The sequence below is a fragment of the Myxine glutinosa genome, chromosome 1 (assembly GCF_964187855.1).
Source record: "Myxine glutinosa chromosome 1, kmMyxGlut1.1, whole genome shotgun sequence".
NCBI classification, from domain to species: Eukaryota; Metazoa; Chordata; class Myxini; order Myxiniformes; family Myxinidae; genus Myxine; species Myxine glutinosa.
In genome coordinates, this window is record NC_136261.1 from 163,650,515 (window position 1) to 163,678,222 (window position 27,708).

At 41.2% G+C, this 27,708-nt stretch overlaps 1 protein-coding gene across 1 annotated transcript in view; it reads left to right on the plus strand.

The window, feature by feature from the left end:
* The window catches only part of LOC137430786 (uncharacterized), a 311,105-nt gene that overhangs the window by 160,114 nt on the left and 123,283 nt on the right, over positions 1-27,708 (plus strand). Inside the window, exons 17-20 of the mRNA XM_078771248.1 lie at positions 15,347-15,487; positions 16,376-16,501; positions 19,552-19,680; positions 19,773-19,934. Of these exons, the coding sequence (XP_078627374.1) occupies positions 15,347-15,487; positions 16,376-16,501; positions 19,552-19,680; positions 19,773-19,934 (558 nt within the window). The remainder of the gene's footprint in view (positions 1-15,346; positions 15,488-16,375; positions 16,502-19,551; positions 19,681-19,772; positions 19,935-27,708) is intronic.

Genomic DNA, 27,708 nt, shown 5'->3' on the forward strand with positions numbered 1-27,708 from the left:
CGATCCCAAATTGCTTGTTATGGGTGGTGTAAGTGGTGGTGAAGGTGGTTCTCCCGGATATCCCGGATACATGTTTGCCATCCGCTCCTCACTACTGGCATAATAGCAATAGCTCTTAAAAGAACCTACACTTTCTAAATCACAGGTAAAATCATCCCAATCAAAATCATAATCATCATCAGAATCCCACGCATCAACAGGTTCATCGATTTCAAGCCAGGAATCATAGACCCCTAAAGCCACATCCTCTTGCCACGAAACGTCGAGGCCATCAACCCAATCGTGGGGGTCCGAGACGATAGAGTTGGCCGGTTCACCAATGGCCTTTGGATCCTTCCCATATAGTGAAAGTAACATCTCGGTGGTGGCGGTGGATGGGGTCCATCCTGTGAAACATTTTCTCACACAAATCATGATTAGGGATTTCATTATAACCATGGTGAGTACGATTCCCACGACTATGGCCAGGCCTGTCAATAGCCATTTTACAATGACCCCTGTCCATCCTCTGAACCAGGCTGCTATGCTGGACCATACATTATTGGCTTCTTCCCTTCCCTTTCGGCTATCCGTGAGATCCTGGGTCGCGGCCTTAAGCCGAATGATTGAGGCCTCTATTCCTTCCGAGTGATCGGGGATATATGTGCAGCATTTTCCATCGATTACCCCACATACTCCTCCCTTTTCTGCCAACAACATATCTAAAGCCACTCGATTCTGCATCACCATCATTCGCATATGCACTAATTCGTCTTCCAATTGTAGTTCTGCGATTCGGGTTTCGTTTCCAATTCATTCCATTACTAATGCGAGACTATCTATTCGCCAATCATTCATAGTCACTCCCGCCTGGGGAAAAAATGCTCCGAGTAGGACCTGCCACCAACGTCCGTCCAGTCTTACTGTTCCATCCGGGTTCCAAAGAGAGAATCGTTTCTTCCTTTCGTGGGTAGGGGTGTACCCTGTTTCATTAAAATGATCTACCAAATTTACCTTGGGAAAGATGGATCCCAGATAACAAGTCCCTCCCCACTGTTCGGGTAGGTATGGATATGCCTTATTTCCGCAAATAAACATCACTCCATGGGGTGGGATAAGGGCCGAGGCCATGCATTTACTAATTTCAACGCGGGTGGCGCTTGGTGCTCCCCAAGATATGGTTAGCTTGGTTACGTTATGCTGGGCCTGGTCATCTATGGTTATTACAAGGGGGCCTCCCTTTTGTCTCCCTCTGGTGTCGGATGGCAGATTAGCGGATGGCAGGGTATGGGTGCATTCCGAGGTTCCCATCTGGACGTGTCCCTTTCCTATAAGACACACTCGTCCCTTTTGCTCTGTCACCCAGACTGGGTCAGGTGGTTTGTCTAACAAAGCCTGCTTAATGGGTGGGGTATATTGAAACTCCCGGGAACACACTGCTGGGGGTTTTGGGCCTATCAGCTCCAAGGTTGTGGTCAGACATGGGGTACGCAAGGGTCCTGAGCACATATCTCGTAGGGACAGGGGCAGCACTACCATTTCTATCCCTGTCGTACTGGTGTGAGGAAAATGCATACACACCCAACAACGTGATCGGTTCTGTACCTTCGCCATTGCACGGGTCACTGTCCAATACGTGTTTTCCTTTGGCTTTTTCTTGCTTTCGATCCGTAGGTGCGGAGTCAATATGTGTGAGATACATGGTGGCCTGTAGGCGTAGGGGGAGCTCTGTGAGGTCATGAATTCACATTGTAATAACAGGGTAGTGCCGCTGTTCAGTAATACATGCGTGGTTAAATTGTTCGAGTCCTTTCCCCATTTGTAACCTGCCCTGGCCATGTTTACTATTGGTGTGCCGCCTCTTCGTGGCGCTTGCTTTATACGACTGAGGGCAGCAAAACCTGTCTTCCTTCCATGTGAGTCTGTGTACAACGCCCTCCACATTATCTGTGTCCATACGTCTTCCTTTACGGGGCAGCAGGGTATATTTATCCTCTGACCCCAGATAACTCTCTGCCGGTGGACCTTAACGGTTTGGTCGCCATATGCATATGTCTCCGTGTCCGCCCATGCCCTCATGTCCCCCCACTTGAGGCGTGACACGGCAGGTGCAGTGCTGGCAAAGCGGTATATTAAACTAAGTGTGATCGCCACCCCTAACAGGCGGTGGTGCGGCATCCTCGATCTGTGGTGGTGCGTTTGTGGTGTCTGTGTTTGTGGGTATGGCCAACTTACAATGTGTGGCATGTACCCAGGACGACTTGCCCTCACAAAACACCGCTGTTGGTGTGGTCAGGAGAACTTGGAATGGCCCCGTCCACCTTGGTTCGAGCGCAGTCTTACGGGTGAAATGCTTCACCAGCACGTAATCTCCTGCCTCGAAGGTGTGGATAGGCTTGCTTGTTGGCTCCGGCAGGGCCTCCCGAACACGTTCATGTATGCTGCGCGCCACATGGGACAGACCTATGCAAAATTTTAAAAGCATGTCATCCATGATAGGTAATTCAAGTGCTGCCATATCCACTGGCGCCGATACTGGCAAACTCATGGGCCGACCCATCAATATCTCGTGCGGAGAGAGACCAGTGGTGCGCCCTGGAGTGGAGCGCATGCTCATTAACGCTAGCGGAAGGGCCTCCGGCCACTTGAGGCCTGTTTCGTCGCAAATCTTTGCCAACTTACCTTTCAGTGTGCCATTCGTTCGTTCTACAAGTCCCGCCGATTGTGGGTGGTAAACACAGTGGAATGACTGTATCACCCCCAAGGCCTTTAACACGGCTTTAATGACGTCCCCTGTGAAGTGCCCGCCCTGATCGGATGACACTTTCTGCGGGACTCCGAATCGACATATGAAGTGCCGCAAAAGGCACTTGGCCACCGTTATAGCGTCAGCCTTGACGCATGGGTAGGCCTCTACCCACTTGGTGAACATGTCCACCACTACCAGTACATGCTTAAAGGACATACAAGGTGGTAAATTAAAAAAATCGAACTGGATATGACAGAACGGCCCGACCGGAGTCGGATGGCCCGCGTTGTGGCGGCGCCTGGGGGAAGCCCCCCTATTGTGCCGTTGACATATAGCGCACGAGCGACAGACCATGGTAACCACAGTCGAAAGGCCTGGTGCTGCCCAGGTGGAAGTGACCTGCCTCATCACCCCCCTATGGCACACATGGCCATTTTGATGCGCCATGCATGCCAACCATGGCAATAAAGCTCGCGGTGCCACGGGTTTGTCGTTAATCGTCCACATTTGTCCTTCCGCGGGGTGCTGAGCTCCCAATTTAATCCAATCTTGATGTTCTACGTTTGAGGCCGCGGCTTGTAATTGTATCACATCAAACTCTGTAGGTGCGGGTGTCGAAACGTCTACCTGGGCGGTCGCTTTAGCACCCTGTTTGCGCGTAACTACTGGCATATTATACCCAACCTGTTGGTTCGCCGCTTGTCCTGCTGCTTCGTCGGCTCGGGCGTTTCCGCGGGCCACAGCGTCGTCTGTATGCTGGTGACCTCGGTATTTACTACAGCTATTTCACGTGGTAGCATAATACTATGAAGCAGATTTCACACTAAGTCCCCATTTTTGATGAGTGCTCCCGCTGAAGTGAGGAACCCTCTCATTTTCCCTATGGCCCCTTTGTCGTGGACCACTCCGTGTGCGTATGCCGAGTCAGTATAAATTGTTACTGCCTTTTCCTCACTTACTTCGGACGCTCTCGTGAGTGCGTACAGTTCAGCTTGTTGTGCTGACCAGGTGGGCGGGAGGCGGCCGCTTTCGACCATCTCTGTATCCGAGCATACTGCGTACCCAGATAACAGGGATCCGTCCCATGCCCGTTTGGCTGAACCATCGACGTAATAGGTGTGATCGGCTTCCTGTAGCGGAGTGTCCTGTAGGTCAGGCCTTACCGTCGATATTAACTGGACCACGTCCGTACAAACGTGCGGGACTCCCTCCTCCTTTGTTGGCAAAAGTGTCGCTGGGTTAAGAACGGTGCACCGCATCACCGTTACGTTAGGTGCCATAATTAATGCCGTTTCGTATTGCATCAGACGAGTGGCTGTGAGGTGCTGTGTGTTTCGCTGTTGTAGTAGCGTATGAACGCAATGCGGTACCTGTAAAAGGACCGCATGTCCCATTACTATGTCGGCCGTCCGCTCAACTGCGTATCGGGCAGCCGCCATGGCTTGTAAGCACAGCGGAAAGCCTTGTTCTACCGCATCAAGCTTTTTGCTGAAATAGGCTACCGGACGTTCCTTATCTCCATGAGTCTGAGTTAACACGGATTGCGCGAATCCCCCTACTGCATGGGTGAAAAGTGTGAAGGCCTTTTTATAGTCGGGGAGGCCCAAGGTTGGGGCCGTTACCAGGGCTCGTTTGAGCCCTTCGTAGCAGCGTATTCGATTGTCAGTCCAGTTCACCATCCGTGGCTGGTCGTTTTTCGTCGCCTCATACAGAGGTTTTGCTAGTAACGCATAGTCAATTATCCATGTACGACAGTACCCTGCCATTCCCAAAAATCGCAACACCTCCCTTTGTGTACGAGGCAACGGGGTTTCCATGATGGCAGTGACCCGGCTCGCGTTGAGCTCGCGTTTCCCATGCGAAATCGCGTGTCCCAAGTATGTAACTATCTCCCGCACAAATTGCAATTTCTCCCGGCCTACCTTGTGGCCTTTCTCGGCGAGCGCATTTAACAGCGCTAGTGAATCCGTCTCGCAGGCTGCCTTGGATGGAGAGCAGATTAATAAGTCGTCGATGTACTGCAACAGCACCGAGCCGCCTTCCAACTGGACATCCGCGAGATCGCGGTGCAGCGCCCGTGAAAACAAGGTGGGGCTATCTGCGAAACCCTGCGGAAGCACTGTCCAGGTGAATTGTCGCCCCCTAAAGGTGAAAGCGAAGAGGTACTGGGACTCTGGAGCTATTGGCACTGAAAAGAAGGCGGAACACAAGTCTATGACTGTAAAATGTGTAGCCTCTGGCGGAATGGAAGTCATCAGAACTTCTGCATTTGGTACAACCGGATGAATACCCTGAATTATTTTGTTAATCTCCCGCAAATCCTGCACAAATCGCCACTTTCCTGTCATTGGTTTTGGCACTGGGAAAACTGGGGTGTTACATGGGCTGTTGGTTTCGATTATTATTCCCTGCTGCACGAGCGATTCTATCACCGGAAAAATGCCTGCGTCGGCCTCGTGCCGAAGTGGGTACTGCCGAATGTGTGGTAAAGGTAACCCCTCTTTAATTGGAATCACCAACGGGGGTGCATCCCTAATGCGCCCTACTTCATTCTCGTGTTGCGCCCATAGTGACGGGGTGACGGTGTCGAGCAACCCATCGGAGTCCCCTGGGGTCGTGGGGACCGCTCTAACCATGTGTGCCGCTTTGGGTGGTAGTTCCACCATCTCAAATCTAACTCGTTTGTCCTGAGGTGCCAAATTGATTATGAACCCTTCATTGTTGTCCAACACATGGACCGTTCGGTGTTCAACATCATATCGACACCTTACTGGCGTTTTCCGCAGTCGGTCCATCATCCATCCAATGCTCTCGGGTGGCCATCCTCTGGCGGTGCTAAGGGTAACATGCGCTACCATCCCCTCGGGGTACTTAGCCTTCGATCTCTGGCGCGGCGACAAGGTTACCGCAATTCCAATTCCCTCTCGGCCAATCCATATGTGTGATAATTGAAGATCAGAGGTTTCTCCTAAGGCTGCCGCAACCATGTCTAAATAATAATCATCGCTCCCAGTCGCGTCATAACATGCGGTGCAGTGCGGCGGGTTGTATTCCAATTTTGTGGCTATGTGGTGTTCTTCTAGCCAATCGCGAATTTCTTGCGTCTGCGCGCCAATCATGTCTATCACATGGGTCCATGTTGCTAGAGCCCCTTCCTCCAACTGCCACCAATACACGGTGGGGCTGGCTCGCTGTAATGCCATCATTAACAAATCGCGGTTTGATTCTCCGACGTCGACGTATACACCTTCTTTGGTGCACGCAATGTTACAACCTAATCGACACAGCAAATCCCGTCCTAGTAAATTAGTTGGGGCAGTAGTGGTCATGAGAAATGCATGCTTAGCTTCTAGCGGTCCGAACATTACTCGGGCTTCTTTTGATACGGGGAGAGCTTCTAATTTTCCCGAAACGCCCTGGATTTGGACGCTCTTGTGTGTGGGTTTCAAGGTAGGTAGTTGTCCCTTATTGATAGAACTGCGAGGCGCACCAGTATCCACTAAGAACTCTAGTGGCTGTCCATTTACATCTAACGTCAAGGTCGGTTCCTCATCTGGGGTCATCGTTATCAATGGACATTCCTTTGGCGGCCCGCATTCGTCCCGTCAATAGGCGTTTCCATATGACGGCCCTTGTTGTCCCTGGGGCCCTCGTGGTCCCCTTGGACAATTTGGACAATCCCGTCTCCAGTGGCCCATTTGTCCACATTCAAAGCATGCCCCTCTCCCTGGGGGTCCCTGTCCTGGAACCCCCTGTTGGTTTTGTTGGTTTGGCCTTCGCCCCCCTTTGTAGGGAGGTGGGCGCCCTTGCCCTCCCCTCGGCATCTGTTGGCCTGGGGCACAAGGCCCGTATGGCATGCCTGAATTGGGGGAAACCCATGGGGTGGGGCCCATATTGGAGGGTCCCCATTGCGGTGCCCATCCTGGCATGGGTGTTTGTGGTGGCCAATAGGCCGGCGGGGGACCTAGCACAGAACATGGTGGAGCGGCCCATTGGGGTTGTTGGGGTTGTTGGGGTTGTCCCCACGTCTGATTCCCTGGCCCACTAGGTCCTTGTGGTCCCCGGGGTACTTGTATCACAGCTGCCTGCAGTGCCGGACCGAGTGTCTCGTCATCACTTGACCCACTCTCACTGTCACTTCCCATTATTTCTGCCCCCTTTTGTTTCTTCTTCTTGCTCCCCGTTGTTCTTGTTGCTTGTTGCTGGGCCAGTTTTTCCCTTACCAACATCTGCAACATTTCGTCCTTAATTTCCTTCTTTTCCTCCGAGGCAGAGCCCGGACATTGTTCGAGTTTCATACATAATTCATTGGTCCCCATTCCTTTCCAACCGAAAAGGACGGCATGCACTTGTTTCTTTAGTGCGGGCCGAAGCCCTTCTACTAGATAATTGTTCACCAGGGGAGCGGGTAGGTCCCCGATTTGGATTAACCCTAATCCGCCCCATCGAGCTATTGCTTTTTCTATTCTCTCTCGGTAATCGCCAATTGATTCTCCTGCCTTTTGCTTTATGTTGCCAATTTTTCCCCAATCTGGTCCTCCAGGTGGCGCTAGCGCCTGGCCAATGCTAGTCAGGAGAAGATTTTTCAAGTTGACCCACTCGTTTCCTCCCAGGGGTGGCACTCGAGCTATGGGGTCGTCTACTGGCCATAATGAAAGAGTTTTGGCCTTCTCCCATACCCTCGGTGGTAAGACGGATGCTCCCAAATGACAAATATCTCTCCAATCCGGGGCATCATCTGTAACCCAATCGCGGAGCAAGTGTATTATCTCCATGGGTTGGTCGATTAACATTTCCTGAACCCTCCTTTGCATGGCCGTTAAATCAGATTCCTTCCAAGGCACCCGTACCCTTACTATGGCACCGTTTGCATCTAATCCCGCGCATCGCATGGGGAACACCCCCTTTATTTCTATCGCACGTTCCACTGGTGCCTGATACTCCACTAGTGAAGGGTATACTTTCTGACCTGGACCTATCGGGGGTGGAAACCCCGGGGTGTCTGTGCCACTATCTCCATCGTCCTCGACCTGAGGGGCTGATGGTTGTGGGGTCTTTTGAACTCGAGGGGGTCTCCCATTTGTTTCCCCTACAGCGCCCTGGTGTCGGGTACGTGCCTTAGATCCTGGGACTGGACCATGGGGGGGATAGGAAACAGGGATTTCATCTTCCTCATCCTGTTCCTCCTCATCAGAATTAATCTGGGCTACCATTAGCCTCTGGCTTGTCTGCGCTGCAAGCGCCTTCATCTGTTTATCCTGCTTCTTTCGACCCCGTTTTCACTCATCCTGGTATTTCCCCAACTCTCCTCGCAAACTCGCTTGTCTGGAGGCTGCCTGTCTCTTCAAGGCCTCCACCTTCCACCAACTATAGACCTTCCATGAATCAGGTGGGAGACTCTTCTTCTTCTTCTCTAGGGCATCTAAAGCCCCATATAGCACATCCAACTTGTCTATTGCAAATGACCCTTCCTCTGGCCAAGGCGTACTCAGACCCTTGGTCAATACAGCCCATGCTTTGCCCGGTTGCAAAGCAGCATACCCATGTTCTCTTTTCATGTAAAACGCTGGAGTGTTCTTCAAAGGCTCTCCCTCCTTTCCTACCTTATTACCCATCTTCCTACCTTCCTTGGGTTAATCCCTCCTGGTAGTCCTAAGATCGGGTCGCCCCCCGATCTCTAACCTTAAACACAGTTCTCACGCCGGAGTAAACTTAACACCTATTATCTATCACCCACGTAGGGGTCTACCTGCTTCCCACGCAGGGAGCTTACCTGAGGGGTATCCCTCCTTATCTCGGGCGCCCTGTATAATCGATTCGTTACCCACTACTGCTCTGGTTAAACGAAATATGGTTCGGAATACAAGCCAGGTAGTACAGTCGACAGAGGTCCACACATCCAAAGTAAGGTAGGAGGCTTTCAATTTCGATGTGCAAAAACTGCTTACCCAAATTAGATGCCGGCCGGCAGGGCCTCCTTCCTGACCTGGAACGTGAGGGACCACCTCGTCTGCACACCTGGATGATCCCACCGCTGCCACCAGGTTTGTGGGGGTCGATGACCTCAAGGGAAGGAAGGAGAACAAGGATCAGAGCAGCAATGTTTAATGAAATCGATTACAAACACACAATGTGGAGCAAGGCTCAAGAATGCACCGCCTGACACGCAGCAGGCATTTTCAAGACACTCGCTGCAAAATCAGCAAATAGGCATTTCATATATAGCAAAAATATCAGATAAAAGTCTGCGCTAAAGACAAAGGAAACTGGACCGTAAAGACCCACCTACCATCGTCCCTTCCTGCAGAAGGCCAAACTTAGACTGAAAAGATGTAAGCATAGGATAGGGTGACCTTTTTCTGGCTCTTTATCTAAACACATCAGACCCGAGCGCAGGCCGAAGGAAATGTGCTCATAATACCTTCAATGGTTTTCTTGACACTAGGCATAATAGTAGATTAATGATTGAATACACATGCTGAATACATAACAATCAAAGGATATGTAATGTCTATATTTCTCCCGAGGTTGGTTACATCCTTGATTTAGGAGACACACTGGAAACTACAAAGATATATAATTAATTATTCCCTTTGTGAAGAAGGCGTATGGCAACATGTTTTTCCCTGTACGTGGGTTGTGGGCTATTTATCTTCTGTCTGGCACATACATTCAAGGACTTGTTTACTGGGCTAAGGATCCACAGGTTTTTCCTGTATCCTGCACCTCGAGCCTAGAAACCACATTTTGTCCACCCGCCTCTGCAGCTGAGTTCAAATCAGTTTTCAGAAGCACAATATATAATTTCAGATGTTATGATCAATTGAGTCATGGGGTTTAAACCCTAATGGCTAACATTTATATATATATATATATATTATATATATATATACATATATATATATATATATATATATATATACATATATATATATATATATATATATATATAAAATATATATATATATACATATATATACTGAAACGCAAAAGAAACTTACCACCTTTGAAACCTTTAAATATCAACAATAACACTGCGTGTAGTAAATGTGTGAACTTATTTGTGGACAATAGTGTCCTCGCTGTCAGACAAAACGGTCACGGATGGTCACTTGAACCTTCAATGGTCACTTCATAGCACAGCTGTTGAACAGCCGTTTTGACTGTCAGTGATTAGCCAAGGGGTACGGGATGATTTTAATGAGCTGCACGTGATGTCTTGTTATTGGCTTTAAAAAGGCCAGTGCAAAATGGGCATTTTGACCGAAAGATTTGACCATTTTGACCAACTTCAAAACGACCGAAAACACAAAAGAAACTTACCACCTTTGAAACCTTTAAATATCAACAATAACACTGCGTATAGTAAATATGTGAACTTATTTGTGGACAATAGTGTCCTCACTGTCAGACAAAACGGTCACGGATGGTCACTTGAACCTTCAATGGTCACTTCATTGCACAGCTGTTGAACAGCTGTTTTGACTGTCAGTGATTAGCCAAGGGGTACGGGATGATTTTAATGAGCTGCACGTGATGTCTTGATATTGGCTTTAAAAAGGCCAGTGCAAAATGGGCATTTTGACCTAAAAATTTGACCATTTTGACCAACTTCAAAAAGACTGAAAACGCAAAAGAAACTTACCACTTGTTTGAAATGTAATAAAATTGTAACAGTTCAAAATAAAACAAACCAACAATTGCTAATTGAAACATTGGCATTTTATTGATGACATGTCAAGTTTTTGACCAAGATACACCATCTCATCAGTTTGTTCTACAGTACAGAACAGCACAGGGTGCAATGTCAGTCCCCTTTCAATCGCGTGTATGGCCACCATTGTTTTGGATACAGGCAGTGCATCGTCGGCGTATACTGCCTACCAGTCTTTGGATGGATTGCTGCTGGATTCTGTCCCACTCAGTCCTCAATGTCTGAAGCAGCTCTGCCCGTGTCCTGGCCCTGCCAACTACGCGTCTCCCAAGCTAATCCCACAGGTGCTCTATGGGATTCAGGTCAGGGGAGAGCGCAGGCCACTGCATGGTGTTGATGTTTTCGCCTTGGAGAAATGCAGTGGTAAAGCGAGCAGCATGGGGACGAGCGTTGTCATGCTGAAAGGTTCTCAGTTCTGGGTGGTCTAGCAGGAATGGCAGCAGATGAGGTCGAAGGATGTTATCCACATACCGCTGGGTGTTAAGATTCCCATCCACAACCACCAGTGGCGTCCTGTACCGGCCTGATATGGCGGCCCACACCATCACACTTGGGCCACCCCACCTGTTGGCTTGACGCACGCAACAATCGGCATATCGCTCGCCAGTTCTTCTCCAGACACGCACACGCCCATCAGGACTGTCCACTCAGAACCTTGACTCATCGCTGAAAGCGACCTCGTTCCACTGCGCCAAGGTCCACCGCTGATGCTGCTGGCACCATCTCTGACGGTTGCGGCGATGGGCAACCGTCATCACGGGGCCTCTGTATGGTCTTCTGGCAGTCAGACCATAGTCATGCAGTCGTCTTCGTGCAGTATCATTGGAGATCCGTGGGTTTGCATGCCCCGGAGTTTCTGCCGCAGTGCGGGATGCTGGACGGAATCGATCCCGCAGGTGACTTCGGACCATCTGCCTGTCCTGCCTTGCAGTGGTGACTCTTGGCCTCCCTGATCGAGGTCTGTCATCTGCAGAGTTGTGGAGGGTGTCTCTGTCCACCAGAGCCGATATCGTCTGGTGTGAACAGCCAAAGCGACATGCCACCTCACGGTAGCTCAGTCCGCCTTGCAGCATGCCCAGGGCACGCTGCCGTTGATCCCTTGACAATCGTGGCATGTTGATTGAAATGCCCATTTTGCACTGGCCTTTTTAAAGCCAATATCAAGACATCACGTGCAGCTCATTAAAATCATCCCGTACCCCTTGGCTAATCACTGACAGTCAAAACGGCTGTTCAACAGCTGTGCTATGAAGTGACCATTGAAGGTTCAAGTGACCATCCGTGACCGTTTTGTCTGACAGTGAGGACACTATTGTCCACAAATAAGTTCACACATTTACTATACGCAGTGTTATTGTTGATATTTAAAGGTTTCAAAGGTGGTAAGTTTCTTTTGTGTTTTCGGTCTTTTTGAAGTTGGTCAAAATGGTCAAATCTTTCGGTCAAAATGCCCATTTTGCACTGGCCTTTTTAAAGCCAATATCAAGACATCACGTGCAGCTCATTAAAATCATCCCGTACCCCTTGGCTAATCAGTGACAGTCAAAACGGCTGTTCAACAGCTGTGCTATGAAGTGACCATTGAAGGTTCAAGTGACCATCCGTGACCGTTTTGTCTGACAGTGAGGACACTATTGTCCACAAATAAGTTCACACATTTACTATACGCAGTGTTATTGTTGATATTTAAAGGTTTCAAAGGTGGTAAGTTTCTTTTGCGTTTCAGTATATATATATATAATATATATATATATATATATATATATATAAAATATATATATATACATATATATATATATATTATATATATATATATATATATATATATATATATAAAATATATATATATACATATATATATATATATATATATATATATATATATATATATATATATATATATATATATATATATATATATATATATATATATATATATATATATATATATATATACACACACACACACACACACACACACACACACACACATACAGTCACGTGAAAAAGTAAGTACACCCCATGTAAAGTTTTGACTTTTTCAACATATTTCAACATACAGCTATTTCATCTTCATTTCAACAATATTGACAGATAAAAGTGATATAATATAACAAATATCAAGAAACATTTACATTTTGTTGTTCATTGTATAATTCAAATACACATAAATTCAAATTTAGGATGTGGAAAAAGTAAGTACACCCTGACATTTATCACTACTTCAAACACCTAAAATTATAATCAGGTGCACCAGCTCATGTGCAAATGATTAGAACATCGTTAGAGAGGATCTTGGAGGAACCTGTCTTATATTAAACCTCAGACATTTCGTTTGGTTTGCTGTTTGTTATTGAAGTGTGCGGCGTCACCATGCCTCAATCAAAAGAGCTCTCTGAGGCCTTCAGAAAGAAGGTTATAGATGCCTACGAGTCTGGGAAGGGATTTAAAAAGATCTCTAAACAATTTGAAATCAATCATTCGATTCTCTGGAAGATCATCTACAAGTGGAGAAGATTCCAAACAATTGCCAACTTGTTCAGGCCAGGCCGCCCCATCAAGTTCAGCCCGAGAGCAGACCGCAAGATGCTGAAAGAAGTCTCCAAGAACCCCAGAATGTCATCATGGGACCTACAGGTAGCTCTTGCCACTGTTGATGTCAAAGTGCACGATTCTACCATTAGAAAGAGGCTGCACAAATTTGATCTACATGGGAGGTATGCCAGGAGGAAACCTTTGCTGTCCAGAAAGAACATAAGGGCAAGACTAAAGTTTGCCAATGAACACCTAGGCAAAGACCAGCACTTCTGGAACAATGTGCTCTGGACAGATGAGTCAAAGGTAGAGCTATTTGGCCACAGTACCAGAAGACATGTTTGGCGAAAACCAAAGACAGCATTTGACCACAAGAACCTGATACCAACTGTAAAGCATGGTGGTGGAAATATTATGGTTTGGGGCAGCTTTGCTGCATCAGGGCCTGGGCAGCTCACCATCACAGAATCTACTATGAATTCTTCATTGTACTAGAGGGTGCTTGAGGATAATGTGAGGCCATCTGTCGGAAAGTTGAAGCTCAACCGAAGGTGGACCTTGCAACATGACAATGACCCTAAACATACCGGTAAATCCACCAAGGAATGGCTGAAAAGAAAGAAATGGAGTATTCTGGAATGGCTAAGTCAAAGCCCGGATCTAAAACCCATCATGATGTTGTGGGGGGATTTGAAACGAGCTGTGCATGCAAGAAACCCCTCAAACATCGCACAGCTGAATGAATTCTGCATGGAGGAGTGCGCAAAAAATTCTCCCAGTCGATGTCAGAGACTGGTCGAGAGTTATAAGAAACACCTACTTGAGGTTGTTTCTGCCAAAGGGGGCAATAACACCTATTAGAGCCAAGGGTGTACTTACTTTTTCCACATGTGAAATTTGCATTTATGTTTATTTAAATTATACAATGGACTACAAAATCTAAATGTTTCTTGATATTTGTTATATTATATCACCTTTATCTGTCAATATCGTTGAAATGAATATCAAATAGCTGTATGTTGAAATATGTTGAAAAAGTCAGAACTTTACATGGGGTGTACTTACTTTTTCACGTGACTGTCAATATATATATATATATATATATATATATATATATATATATATATATATATATATATATATATATATATATATATATATATATATATATATATATATATATATATATATATTCATATTCGTATAATAGCTGTGAATGTCTAGTCTTGTTTTAGCCTTTGCTTTTGCCTTAAGAGTCTGCCTTTGGACTCAGTAGGCATAAACCGACATGAAGACCAGAAAACTGTCAATGAAAGAAAAGCAAGCAATTTGGAAGCTGAAAGAACAGAAGAATTTAATTAGAACCACAGCAATAATTGTAACTTAATTGGTTTGTTTATGTAAGCAAGGCTGTTCTCCTCCTTCTGCACTGCCAGGTACCTTTACAATAAAATGCCTCCAAACCCATTGGGCGGCACTTTACCATGCAGCAAACCAATGACCCAAAACACACTGCCAACTCAACGAAGGACTTCATCAGGGGAAAAAAGTGGAAGGTTTTATACTGGCCAAGTCAATCTCTTGATTTATATCCAATGGAGCATGTATTTCACTTTCTGAAGAGGAGACTAAAGTCAGAAACTCCCCACAACAAACAACAACTGAAAATGACTGCAGTAAAGGCTTGGCAAAGTATCTTAAAGGGAGATACCACGAGTTTGGTGATGTCAATGGGTCACAGTCCCGATGCAGTTATTGCATGCAAGGGATATGTAACCAAATACTAAATATTATACTACTTTAATTTACTTGAAGTTCATCTGTTCCAATACTTATGTTTACCTAAAATGGAGGGACCGAACATAAAAAGTGGTGTTGTTTTACAATGGTAAAACACACTACTCACAATAAGTTAGGGATATTGGCAGGTTCTTCAGTGTGGTTGATTTTGTGTATTAATTATGTTGAAAAATGTTGTTGGTCCTAATTCTATGGTTATTAATGAGTGTGAAAAAACACAGCATTCTTGATTTCAATACCATAACCCTAACCCCTATAAAAAAAATACTCACTCCCACAATATCCCTAACTTATTGTGAGTAGTGTATATATACATAGAAATACCAAGAAATAAAATCTGACCTTCTGTACTATTTGCCTCAAATTCATCTTTTGATCTGAAATCCAAATTTATTGAGTATACAGCAATAATAACAAATTTGACTTCACTGTTCCAATACTTATGGAGGGCACTGTATACACAGGGTGAGTCAAAAGTCTGGAAACATAGGAAGGATCGGAAACTTTTATTGCAAAAGACGTGTTCTTTGCATCACTGTGTGTAATTCTTTTTTAAAATCTGTTTGCAGATTGTGTTACGTTTTTATACAAGAAACAAATGGTTGAATCATATTGGGGAGTTATTCTTGCAGCAACCATTCACTCCGCTAATGAATACTTTAAGTGTTGAAACATCACTTCTTCGCTCTGTCAAGAAGTTCGTCACCAAGGTATATCAGGGTTTTTTTTGCTGTTTTTTGTGGGGGGGTTTTTGTGAGCAGGTGTGTGTATGTACAATATGTATGTATGTATGTATGTATGTATGTCAAGTGAACTGCCAGACTCGCCTGCATTGAGGCAGCTCTCTGAGAATAGCCGGAGAGATGTTGACCCTCACAAGCATTTGATTGGATGAACCAATTGGAGCTGAGGACGAGCAGTAGACATTTGTGGGGAAGTTTGACATCATCGAGTGTCCTTTTGTTGCCTTGTACAAGCACTTATCACTCTTCTCCCGCTTGCAACATGTTCTGCTTTGGTTATGGGCATGATTGATGCCGTCATATGTCATATGATAGAAACACTCCTTGTGTCTCGTGATTTATGTGTATGATACCTTTGGGAGGAGTAGGGGTAGGGAGGGGATAGGTTGATTCATTGTGGTAATAAAACATTCTTGTGTAATAAGTTAATTTTATTTATTTATTTATATCCGAAGGAACATTTTGCCTTCCACCATTTTGTCAAATGAACATTCCTGTTCATTTGTGATCCTTAAAGCTGAGTTAAATAATTGTAACTTAATTCGTTTGGTAAACGGTGCGGGAATAGCTCCGCTGGTTCACAGGCCTGTGGTAACTGCCAACAGACTTGTGAAGAAAAGCATAACTTTGGTCATCTTTGGGAATATGTCCAAGTGTGTCGCAATAGCCATTGGGAGTGGCTGCGTTAAGATCTCATGTCATGTTCTTTTCTGTAAGTCTGAGGCTTCCCGGGTTTGGAAGGCTGCTGTCTACGCGTTAGCTCTTTCACGAGCCTCGATTCAGTATACAAAAAAAAAAAAAAAAAAGTACAATATCTCTATCTTACTTGAACCCTTCTAAATTTGTTGCATTCAGGCAAAAGTGAGCTGGGATGAAAATCCAGCCGTGCATTTTAATGCATCACTCCTGCAAAAACACTCTTTGAAACGAGATGTGGCACCAGAATCATGGCAGGGTTGCCTGCACTTTATTTTTGGAGAGGTAAGTCCCACTTGTGCAGTTTCATCAATGGTACCAGGTCACTCTGTTTGTGTATTACAGAAATTGATTTGGAATTTAATGGGAAATAAGTTCATAAAGAGAACTCAGATGTTATTCAAACAAAATAATCTTAACAACTGATGTTTAGTGTTTTATCGACCTACTATAGCGAGGCCCGGATGCTACGCATGCGTCGAAGCCCAATATCTCAAAAAAAAAGTTTGGAGAAATTTTATGAAAACTCCCACCCACTTTAGGACACGTGCAGGTACCCGCAAATCTCCACATAAAATTTGACTGCTGTCCCCAAAAAAAGCTGGCCCCAAAACAGTGGGAGTAGTGTGTAAAATCAATGTACCTTTAATGATGATGATGAAGCTGATAACAATGACTAATAGTGATGGTGTTGGCTGGCGAAGGGGGATTGCCTCTTATGTGCCATGATGAATGAAATGGGTTATTAAAGAAGAATAGCAAAAAGACACAAATGTGTTTACACACAGAGAAAGATTGGCGTCGTACGGGTGGAAACGCAAAATCTCAATTATATTGAGATATTACCGAACCAACGAATGTTTCCACATGCAGTAAATGGCCAAACTGCATATGCTGAACCTGTGAATGAATTTACATGTGGAGAGAGAGCAGTTTCATATGGATGGAAACTCAAAATCAAAATTGTATTGAGGAATTTATCAAACCTCCCACCCACCTTATAGTTAGGCAGCTTAGCAATTTTTGGGGGAACGACTTTACAAAAGTACCATTTTTATTTTAGTGGTTCATTGGACCATATGCAATAGAATTAGGACCGGAGGCAAGACATACACAGTGTTTGACTTTTGCGCAAATACGACTCACACAGCATAATATCGAGCAATACATTTATGCAAATAAAACATCAGCTATTGGAGTTAGACTAAAATCGTAAATACATAAATTGCTGGACAAATTACCTTGAACAACATGTTGTCTGTTCTAAAGCTATATTGTCATTACATCCTTGTAGTTGCGTACATGTTAGATATATGAGAGGTGCGCGAGTCACAAGTATAACATATTTGTATAAACACTCGGTATTATATTACTAATTATTATTACATGGAAGCGTAAGATTTATTATGCAGGCATGCATAAGTTTTACAAATAACACTGCATGTAATGAAATAAAAGTTAGCCTCCTTGTTGAAAATATATACATAATTGGTTTTTGTCCTTGGTTTTTGTCCAATAACAAGGTGAAGAACACTGTATATTTCTTGCCTCCGGTCCTAAATCTATTGTATATGGTCTAATGGACCACGAAAATAAAAATGGCGCTTTTGTCAAGCCGTTCCCCATTTTCGATAAATATGCTGCTAAGCTGCCTGACTATTAGGACTTCTGCTGGGACACCAAAATATTCCACAGACACTTTGGTTGGGCTTGCCCCAAAACTGAGGGAGTAGTTTGGGGACAGATAGACAGACAAACAGTCCTGCTTTATTATATACAGTAGATGCTGCTAAAAATCAATCTTTAAAATTTGTTTTAATGTTGCAAAGTTTGATATTGAAGTGGTGAAACAGTCCTTAAATTAAACTCCAACTCGCACTTCGAATTTGAGCCTTTGATGATTGGAGGAAGTCATTACCAAGTCGAAGAACAATTAATAAAGCTGGCACAATTAAATGGACAACAGACAAAACTCAGCTGTATGTGGCCTTCCAATAATAAAAAAAGGGGCAATACCCTTGACCGCTCACCTGGTAGAATAAAGCAGTATACCAACTACACTGACTAAAGGTATTTGATAACAGTACCATGGTATTTTAAACCAATTTCAATGGTTGCTGGAAGACAGGGAAACATGTACAATCACACTAACGTAATCATAAGACTTTAAACAAACAAACAAAAAATACCTGATTTGGGGGGCAACTCCCCCACCCAGTATACCTCATCAGACCCCAATTTTTCTAATGTTGTGAACAAACTTTGGTACGTCACAGGTGGTGAAGGTTGTGGTCAAGTTTCATCGAAATAGTGTTTGTAGTTTCAGAGGAAACAGCAAATTCCTAATTTGGGGGGGTCAAACCTGGATGCACGTAGACCCCCTTATACCCCAATTTTCTTAATGCCGTGAACAAACTTTAGTCACAACATACCAAATATCATTTTTGCCAAGTTTGGTCGCAATCCCATCAGCAGTTTCGTAGAAGAAGTTGCAAGTGTTTACGAACTGACGGACAGACGATGCGCCATCACATAAGCTCCCCGGAACTATGTTCCAGGTGAGCTAAAATAATAGCAGTACGACCCCGACATTCGCGGTCCCAACATTTGTGGGTTTCACATATTTGTGGCTGATAAATTGCGACCTGCTTCTACATTTGCAGCCATGTGTCCTGCGTATTTGCGTTTTTTTGAGGTGGCAAAAAATTTTTTTTCCCACGAGCCACGATCATAACACAATTCTCAAACATATTTTGCACCAGCCATGCAGAAAGCAGCTGGACGAACGCAAAAACATATCTTACATGAGCCGCGAGCATGACCTGCTTTGACATTCATGGCCTCTTTCATGAATCAGGAACCGCCGGGGGAACCCCTTTTACCTCTTGAAAAGTTTCAACGACATTCGCGGATTTTTCTCAACATTCATGGATTTCCCTTTGACATTCGCTGGATTTTCTTCAACATTCGCTGGATTTTCTTCGACATTCATGGATTTTCCTCGACATTTGCGAGATTTTCTGCGAATCAGGAACCACCATATCTTGCCTATCCCCCATTTTCCCATTGAAAAATGCCCCCACATTTTACAGCATTTTCCAGGAACGCATCCCCCCGCGAATGTCGGGGTCCATCTGCACTTTGCTTTATAAGGCTATGGTTGCATAAATGGTTACTGAGTAGGTGATCTTGCAGCAATCTGTTTTATCAAATAAATATCTTTACATTAACATTTTGAAATGCCAGGAATATTATTGCTGACATTAATATTAAACTGGAAAACTGTTGTAATCACTGATTCTTAACATTCATCAATGAACACCTTTCATCTTTAGTTACAAAAGTTTATGGAGATGGAGCACCTTCATGTTTGTGGCACTTTGTACCTTGATGAGAATTCAATGCATGAATCTCTAAAACTTCACTGGAATCAAAAATTAATGTCACAAAGAGTACACTTCAAGGTAAGCTATTGCCCCATTACCAATGATTGATCGATTGTACATTGTAATTGAATGCTAACCTGCCAGTTCTTCCCCTACCTATGTTCAAACAGAAGAGGATTCATAGGTATATGGATACGATGGATCTCACAGCGTCTCTTGAGCATCCATTTGAAGCTCCCTGCCAAAAAGTAAAAGTCAGAGGAAAGCTGAACCTGAACTACAAAGATATGGTCAAACATACCATTGACATCCATGGATGTGATCTAACTACTGTAAGAACACACAGATTACACAAACATCTGCAACCTTGTCTGAAAATTTCTCATGAAGTAAAGTGTAATGTATCAATGATAATCAAACCCACTTGCTTTTTATGTAATGAACAGAATGTTGAGGGAAGCAAATATAAGCTGACATTTCAGGGGATAAACCTTCATTACAGCAAAAATAAAATAAAAACAAGTTCTTTTTTTTGGATCTGACTTACCAGAAACACTGGAATTGATTTACTAGAAACACTGGATTTGACTTACTAGAAACACTGGATTTGACTTACTTGAAACACTGGATTTGATTTACTAGAAACACTGCATTTGACTTACTTGAAACACTGGATTTGACTTACTAGAAACACTGGATTTGACTTACCAGAAACACTGGATTTGACTTACTAGAAACACTGGATTTGATTTACTAGAAACACTGGATTTGATTTACTTGAAACACTGGATTTGATTTACTAGAAACACTGGATTTGATTTACTAGAAACACTGGATTTGATTTACTAGAAACACTGGATTTGATTTACTAGAAACACTGGATTTGACTTACTTGAAACACTGGATTTGACTTACTAGAAACACTGGATTTGACTAACTAGAAACACTGTATTTGATTTACTAGAAACACTGGATTTGATTTACTTGAAACACTGGATTTGATTTACGAGAAACACTGGATTTGATTGACTTGAAACACTGGATTTGATTTACTAGAAACACTGGATTTGATTTACTAGAAACACTGGATTTGATTTACTAGAAACACTGGATTTGATTTACTTGAAACACTGGATTTGACTTACTTGAAACACTGGATTTGATTTACGAGAAACACTGGATTTGACTTACTAGAAACACTGGATTTGACTTACTTGAAACACTGGATTTGACTTACTTGAAACACTGGATTTGATTTACTAGAAACACTGGATTTGACTTACTTGAAACACTGGATTTGATTTACTAGAAACACTGGATTTGACATACTTGAAACACTGGGTTTGATTTACTTGAAACACTGGATTTGACTTACTTGAAACACTGGATTTGACTTACTAGAAACACTGGATTTGACTTACTTGAAACACTGGATTTGATTTACTTGAAACACTGGATTTGATTTACTAGAAACACTGGATTTGATTTACTTGAAACACTGTAATTGATTTCCTAGAAACACTGGATTTGATTTACTTGAAACACTGGAATTGATTTCCTAGAAACACTGGAATTGATTTACTTGAAACACTGGATTTGATTTCCTAGAAACACTGGATTTGACTTACTAGAAACACTGGATTTGATTTACTAGAAACACTGGATTTGATTTACTTGAAACACTGGATTTGATTTACTTGAAACACTGGATTTGATTTACTTGAAACACTGGATTTGATTTACTTGAAACACTGGATTTGATTTACTTGAAACACTGGATTTGATTTACGAGAAACACTGGATTTGATTTACTTGAAACACTGGATTTGACTTACTAGAAACACTGGATTTGACTTACTTGAAACACTGGATTTGACTTACTTGAAACACTGGATTTGATTTACTTGAAACACTGGATTTGACTTACTTGAAACACTGGATTTGATTTACTTGAAACACTGGATTTGATTTACTTGAAACACTGGATTTGATTTACTTGAAACACTGGATTTGATTTACTTGAAACACTGGATTTGACTTACTAGAAACACTGGATTTGACTTACTTGAAACACTGGATTTGATTCACTTGAAACACTGGATTTGATTTACTTGAAACACTGGATTTGATTTACTTGAAACACTGAATTTGACTTACTAGAAACACTGGATTTGACTTTCTAGAAACACTGGATTTGATTTACGAGAAACACTGGATTTGACTTACTTGAAACACTGGATTTGATTTACTTGAACCACTGGATTTGACTTACAAGAAACACTGGATTTGATTTACTTGAAACACTGGATTTGATTTACGAGAAACACTGGATTTGACTTACTTGAAACACTGGATTTGATTTACTTGAAACACTGGATTTGACTTACTTGAAACACTGGATTTGATATACTTGAAACACTGGATTTGATTTACTTGAAACACTGGATTTGATTTACTTGAAACACTGGATTTGATTTACTAGAAACACTGGATTAGATTTACTTGAAACACTGGATTTGACTTACAAGAAACACTGGATTTGATTTACTTGAAACACTGGATTTGATTTACTAGAAACACTGGATTTGCTTTACTAGAAACACTGGATTTGATTTACTAGAAACACTGGATTTGATTTACTTGAAACACTGGATTTGATTTACTAGAAACACTGGATTTGATTTACTTGAAACACTGGATTTGATTTACTAGAAACACTGGATTTGATTTACTAGAAACACTGGATTTGATTTACTATAAACACTGGATTTGATTTACTTGAAACATTGGATTTGACTTACTTGAAACACTGGATTTGATTTACTAGAAACACTGGATTTGATTTACTTGAAACATTGGATTTGATTTACTTGAAACACTGAATTTGACTTACTAGAAACACTGGATTTGACTTTCTAGAAACACTGGATTTGATTTACGAGAAACACTGGATTTGACTTACTTGAAACACTGGATTTGATTTACTTGAACCACTGGATTTGACTTACAAGAAACACTAGATTTGACTTACTTGAAACACTGGATTTGATTTACTTGAAACACTGGATTTGACTTACTTGAAACACTGGATTTGATTTACGAGAAACACTGGATTTGACTTACTTGAAACACTGGATTTGATTTACTTGAAACACTGGATTTGATTTACAAGAAACACTGGATTTGATTTACTTGAAACACTGGATTTGACTTACAAGAAACACTGGATTTGATTTACTTGAAACACTGGATTTGATTTACTAGAAACACTGGATTTGATTTACTAGAAACACTGGATTTGATTTACGAGAAACACTGGATTTGATTTACTTGAAACACTGGATTTGATTTACTAGAAACACTGGATTTGATTTACTTGAAACACTGGATTTGATTTACTTGAAACACTGGATTTGATTTACTTGAAACACTGGATTTGATTTACTTGAAACACTGGATTTGACTTACTTGAAACACTGGATTTGATTTACGAGAAACACTGGATTTGACTTACTTGAAACACTGGATTTGATTTACTTGAAACACTGGATTTGACTTACTTGAAACAGTGGATTTGATATACTTGAAACACTGGATTTGATTTACTTGAAACACTGGATTTGATTTACTTGAAACACTGGATTTGATTTACTAGAAACACTGGATTAGATTTACTTGAAACACTGGATTTGACTTACAAGAAACACTGGATTTGATTTACTTGAAACACTTGATTTGATTAACTAGAAACACTGGATTTCATTTACGAGAAACACTGGATTTGACTTACTTGAAACACTGGATTTGATTTACTTGAAACACTGGATTTGATTTACTAGAAACACTGGATTTGATTTACTAGAAACACTGGATTTGATTTATGAGAAACACTGGATTTGATTTACTTGAAACACTGGATTTGATTTAGTTGAAACACTGGATTTGATTTACTAGAAACACTGGATTTGACTTACTAGAAACACTGGAATTGATTTACTAGAAACACTGGATTTGATTTATTTGAAACACTGGATTTGATTTACTAGAAACACTGGATTTGATTTACTTGAAACACTGGATTTGATTTACTAGAAACACTGGATTTGATTTACTAGAAACACTGGATTTGATTTACTAGAAACACTGGATTTGATTTACTTGAAACATTGGATTTGACTTACTTGAAACACTGGATTTGATTTACTAGAAACACTGGATTTGACTTACTAGAAACACTGGATTTGACTTACTTGAAACACTGGATTTGACTTACTTGAAACACTGGATTTGATTTACTAGAAACACTGGATTTGACTTACTAGAAACACTGGATTTGATTTACTTGAAACACTGGATTTGACTTACTTGAAACACTGGATTTGACTTTCTAGAAACACTGGATTTGATTTACTAGAAACACTGGATTTGATTTACTAGAAACACTGGATTTGATTTACTAGAAACACTGGATTTGACTTACTAGAAACACTGGATTTGACTTACTTGAAACACTGGATTTGATTTACTTGAAACACTGGATTTGATTTACTTGAAACACAGGATTTGACTTACTTGAAACACTGGATTTGACTTAGTAGAAACACTGGATTTGATTTACTAGAAACACTGGATTTGATTTACTAGAAACACTGGATTTGATTTACTAGAAACACTGGATTTGATTTACTAGAAACACTGGATTTGATTTACTTGAAACACTGGATTTGACTTACTTGAAACACTGGATTTGATTTACTAGAAACACTGGATTTGATTTACTTGAAACACTGGATTTGATTTACTTGAAACACTGGATTTGATTTACTTGAAACACTGGATTTGATTTACTTGAAACACTGGATTTGACTTACTTGAAACACTGGATTTGATTTACTTGAAACACTGGATTTGACTTACTTGAAACACTGGATTTGATTTACTAGAAACACTGGATTTGATTTACTTGAAACACTGGATTTGATTTACTTGAAACACTGGATTTGATTTACTTGAAACACTGGATTTGATTTACTTGAAACACTGGATTTGACTTACTTGAAACACTGGATTTGATTTACGAGAAACACTGGATTTGACTTACTTGAAACACTGGATTTGATTTACTTGAAACACTGGATTTGACTTACTTGAAACAGTGGATTTGATATACTTGAAACACTGGATTTGATTTCCTTAAAGCACTGGATTTGATTTACTTGAAACACTGGATTTGATTTACTAGAAACACTGGATTAGATTTACTTGAAACACTAGATTTGACTTACAAGAAACACTGGATTTGATTTACTTGAAACACTGGATTTGATTAACTAGAAACACTGGATTTCATTTACGAGAAACACTGGATTTGACTTACTTGAAACACTGGATTTGATTTACTTGAAACACTGGATTTGATTTACTAGAAACACTGGATTTGATTTACTAGAAACACTGGATTTGATTTACGAGAAACACTGGATTTGATTTACTTGAAACACTGGATTTGATTTACTTGAAACACTGGATTTGATTTACTAGAAACACTGGATTTGACTTACTAGAAACACTGGATTTGATTTACTAGAAACACTGGATTTGATTTACTTGAAACACTGGATTTGATTTCCTAGAAACACTGGATTTGATTTACTTGAAACACTGGATTTGATTTACTAGAAACACTGGATTTGATTTCCTAGAAACACTGGATTTGATTTACTAGAAACACTGGATTTGATTTACTTGAAACATTGGATTTGACTTGCTTGAAACACTGGATTTGATTTACTAGAAACACTGGATTTGACTTACTAGAAACACTGGATTTGACTTACTTGAAACACTGGATTTGACTTACTTGAAACACTGGATTTGATTTACTAGAAATACTGGATTTGACTTACTAGAAACACTGGATTTGATTTACTTGAAACACTGGATTTGACTTACTTGAAACACTGGATTTGACTTTCTAGAAACACTGGATTTGATTTACTAGAAACACTGGATTTGATTTACTAGAAACACTGGATTTGATTTACTAGAAACACTGGATTTGACTTTCTAGAAACACTGGATTTGACTTACTTGAAACACTGGATTTGATTTACTTGAAACACTGGATTTGATTTACTTGAAACACAAGATTTGACTTACTTGAAACACTGGATTTGACTTAGTAGAAACACTGGATTTGATTTACTAGAAACACTGGATTTGATTTACTAGAAACACTGGATTTGATTTACTAGAAACACTGGATTTGATTTACTAGAAACACTGGATTTGATTTACTTGAAACACTGGATTTGATTTACTAGAAACACTGGATTTGACTTACTTGAAACACTGGATTTGATTTACTTGAAACACTGGATTTGACTTACTTGAAACACTGGATTTGATTTACTAGAAACACTGGATTTGATTTACTTGAAACACTGGATTTGATTTACTTGAAACACTGGATTTGATTTACTTGAAACACTGGATTTGATTTACTTGAAACACTGGATTTGACTTACTTGAAACACTGGATTTGATTTACGAGAAACACTGGATTTGACTTACTTGAAACACTGGATTTGATTTACTTGAAACACTGGATTTGACTTACTTGAAACAGTGGATTTGATATACTTGAAACACTGGATTTGATTTACTTGAAACACTGGATTTGATTTACTTGAAACACTGGATTTGATTTACTAGAAACACTGGATTAGATTTACTTGAAACACTGGATTTGACTTACAAGAAACACTGGATTTGATTTACTTGAAACACTGGATTTGATTAACTAGAAACACTGGATTTCATTTACGAGAAACACTGGATTTGACTTACTTGAAACACTGGATTTGATTTACTTGAAACACTGGATTTGATTTACTAGAAACACTGGATTTGATTTACTAGAAACACTGGATTTGATTTATGAGAAACACTGGATTTGATTTACTTGAAACACTGGATTTGATTTAGTTGAAACACTGGATTTGATTTACTAGAAACACTGGATTTGACTTACTAGAAACACTGGAATTGATTTACTAGAAACACTGGATTTGATTTATTTGAAACACTGGATTTGATTTACTAGAAACACTGGATTTGATTTACTTGAAACACTGGATTTGATTTACTAGAAACACTGGATTTGATTTACTAGAAACACTGGATTTGATTTACTAGAAACACTGGATTTGATTTACTTGAAACATTGGATTTGACTTACTTGAAACACTGGATTTGATTTACTAGAAACACTGGATTTGACTTACTAGAAACACTGGATTTGACTTACTTGAAACACTGGATTTGACTTACTTGAAACACTGGATTTGATTTACTAGAAACACTGGATTTGACTTACTAGAAACACTGGATTTGATTTACTTGAAACACTGGATTTGACTTACTTGAAACACTGGATTTGACTTTCTAGAAACACTGGATTTGATTTACTAGAAACACTGGATTTGATTTACTAGAAACACTGGATTTGATTTACTAGAAACACTGGATTTGACTTACTAGAAACACTGGATTTGACTTACTTGAAACACTGGATTTGATTTACTTGAAACACTGGATTTGATTTACTTGAAACACAGGATTTGACTTACTTGAAACACTGGATTTGACTTAGTAGAAACACTGGATTTGATTTACTAGAAACACTGGATTTGATTTACTAGAAACACTGGATTTGATTTACTAGAAACACTGGATTTGATTTACTAGAAACACTGGATTTGATTTACTTGAAACACTGGATTTGACTTACTTGAAACACTGGATTTGATTTACTAGAAACACTGGATTTGATTTACTTGAAACACTGGATTTGATTTACTTGAAACACTGGATTTGATTTACTTGAAACACTGGATTTGATTTACTTGAAACACTGGATTTGACTTACTTGAAACACTGGATTTGATTTACTTGAAACACTGGATTTGACTTACTTGAAACACTGGATTTGATTTACTTGAAACACTGGATTTGATTTACTTGAAACACTGGATTTGATTTACTTGAAACACTGGATTTGATTTACTTGAAACACTGGATTTGACTTACTTGAAACACTGGATT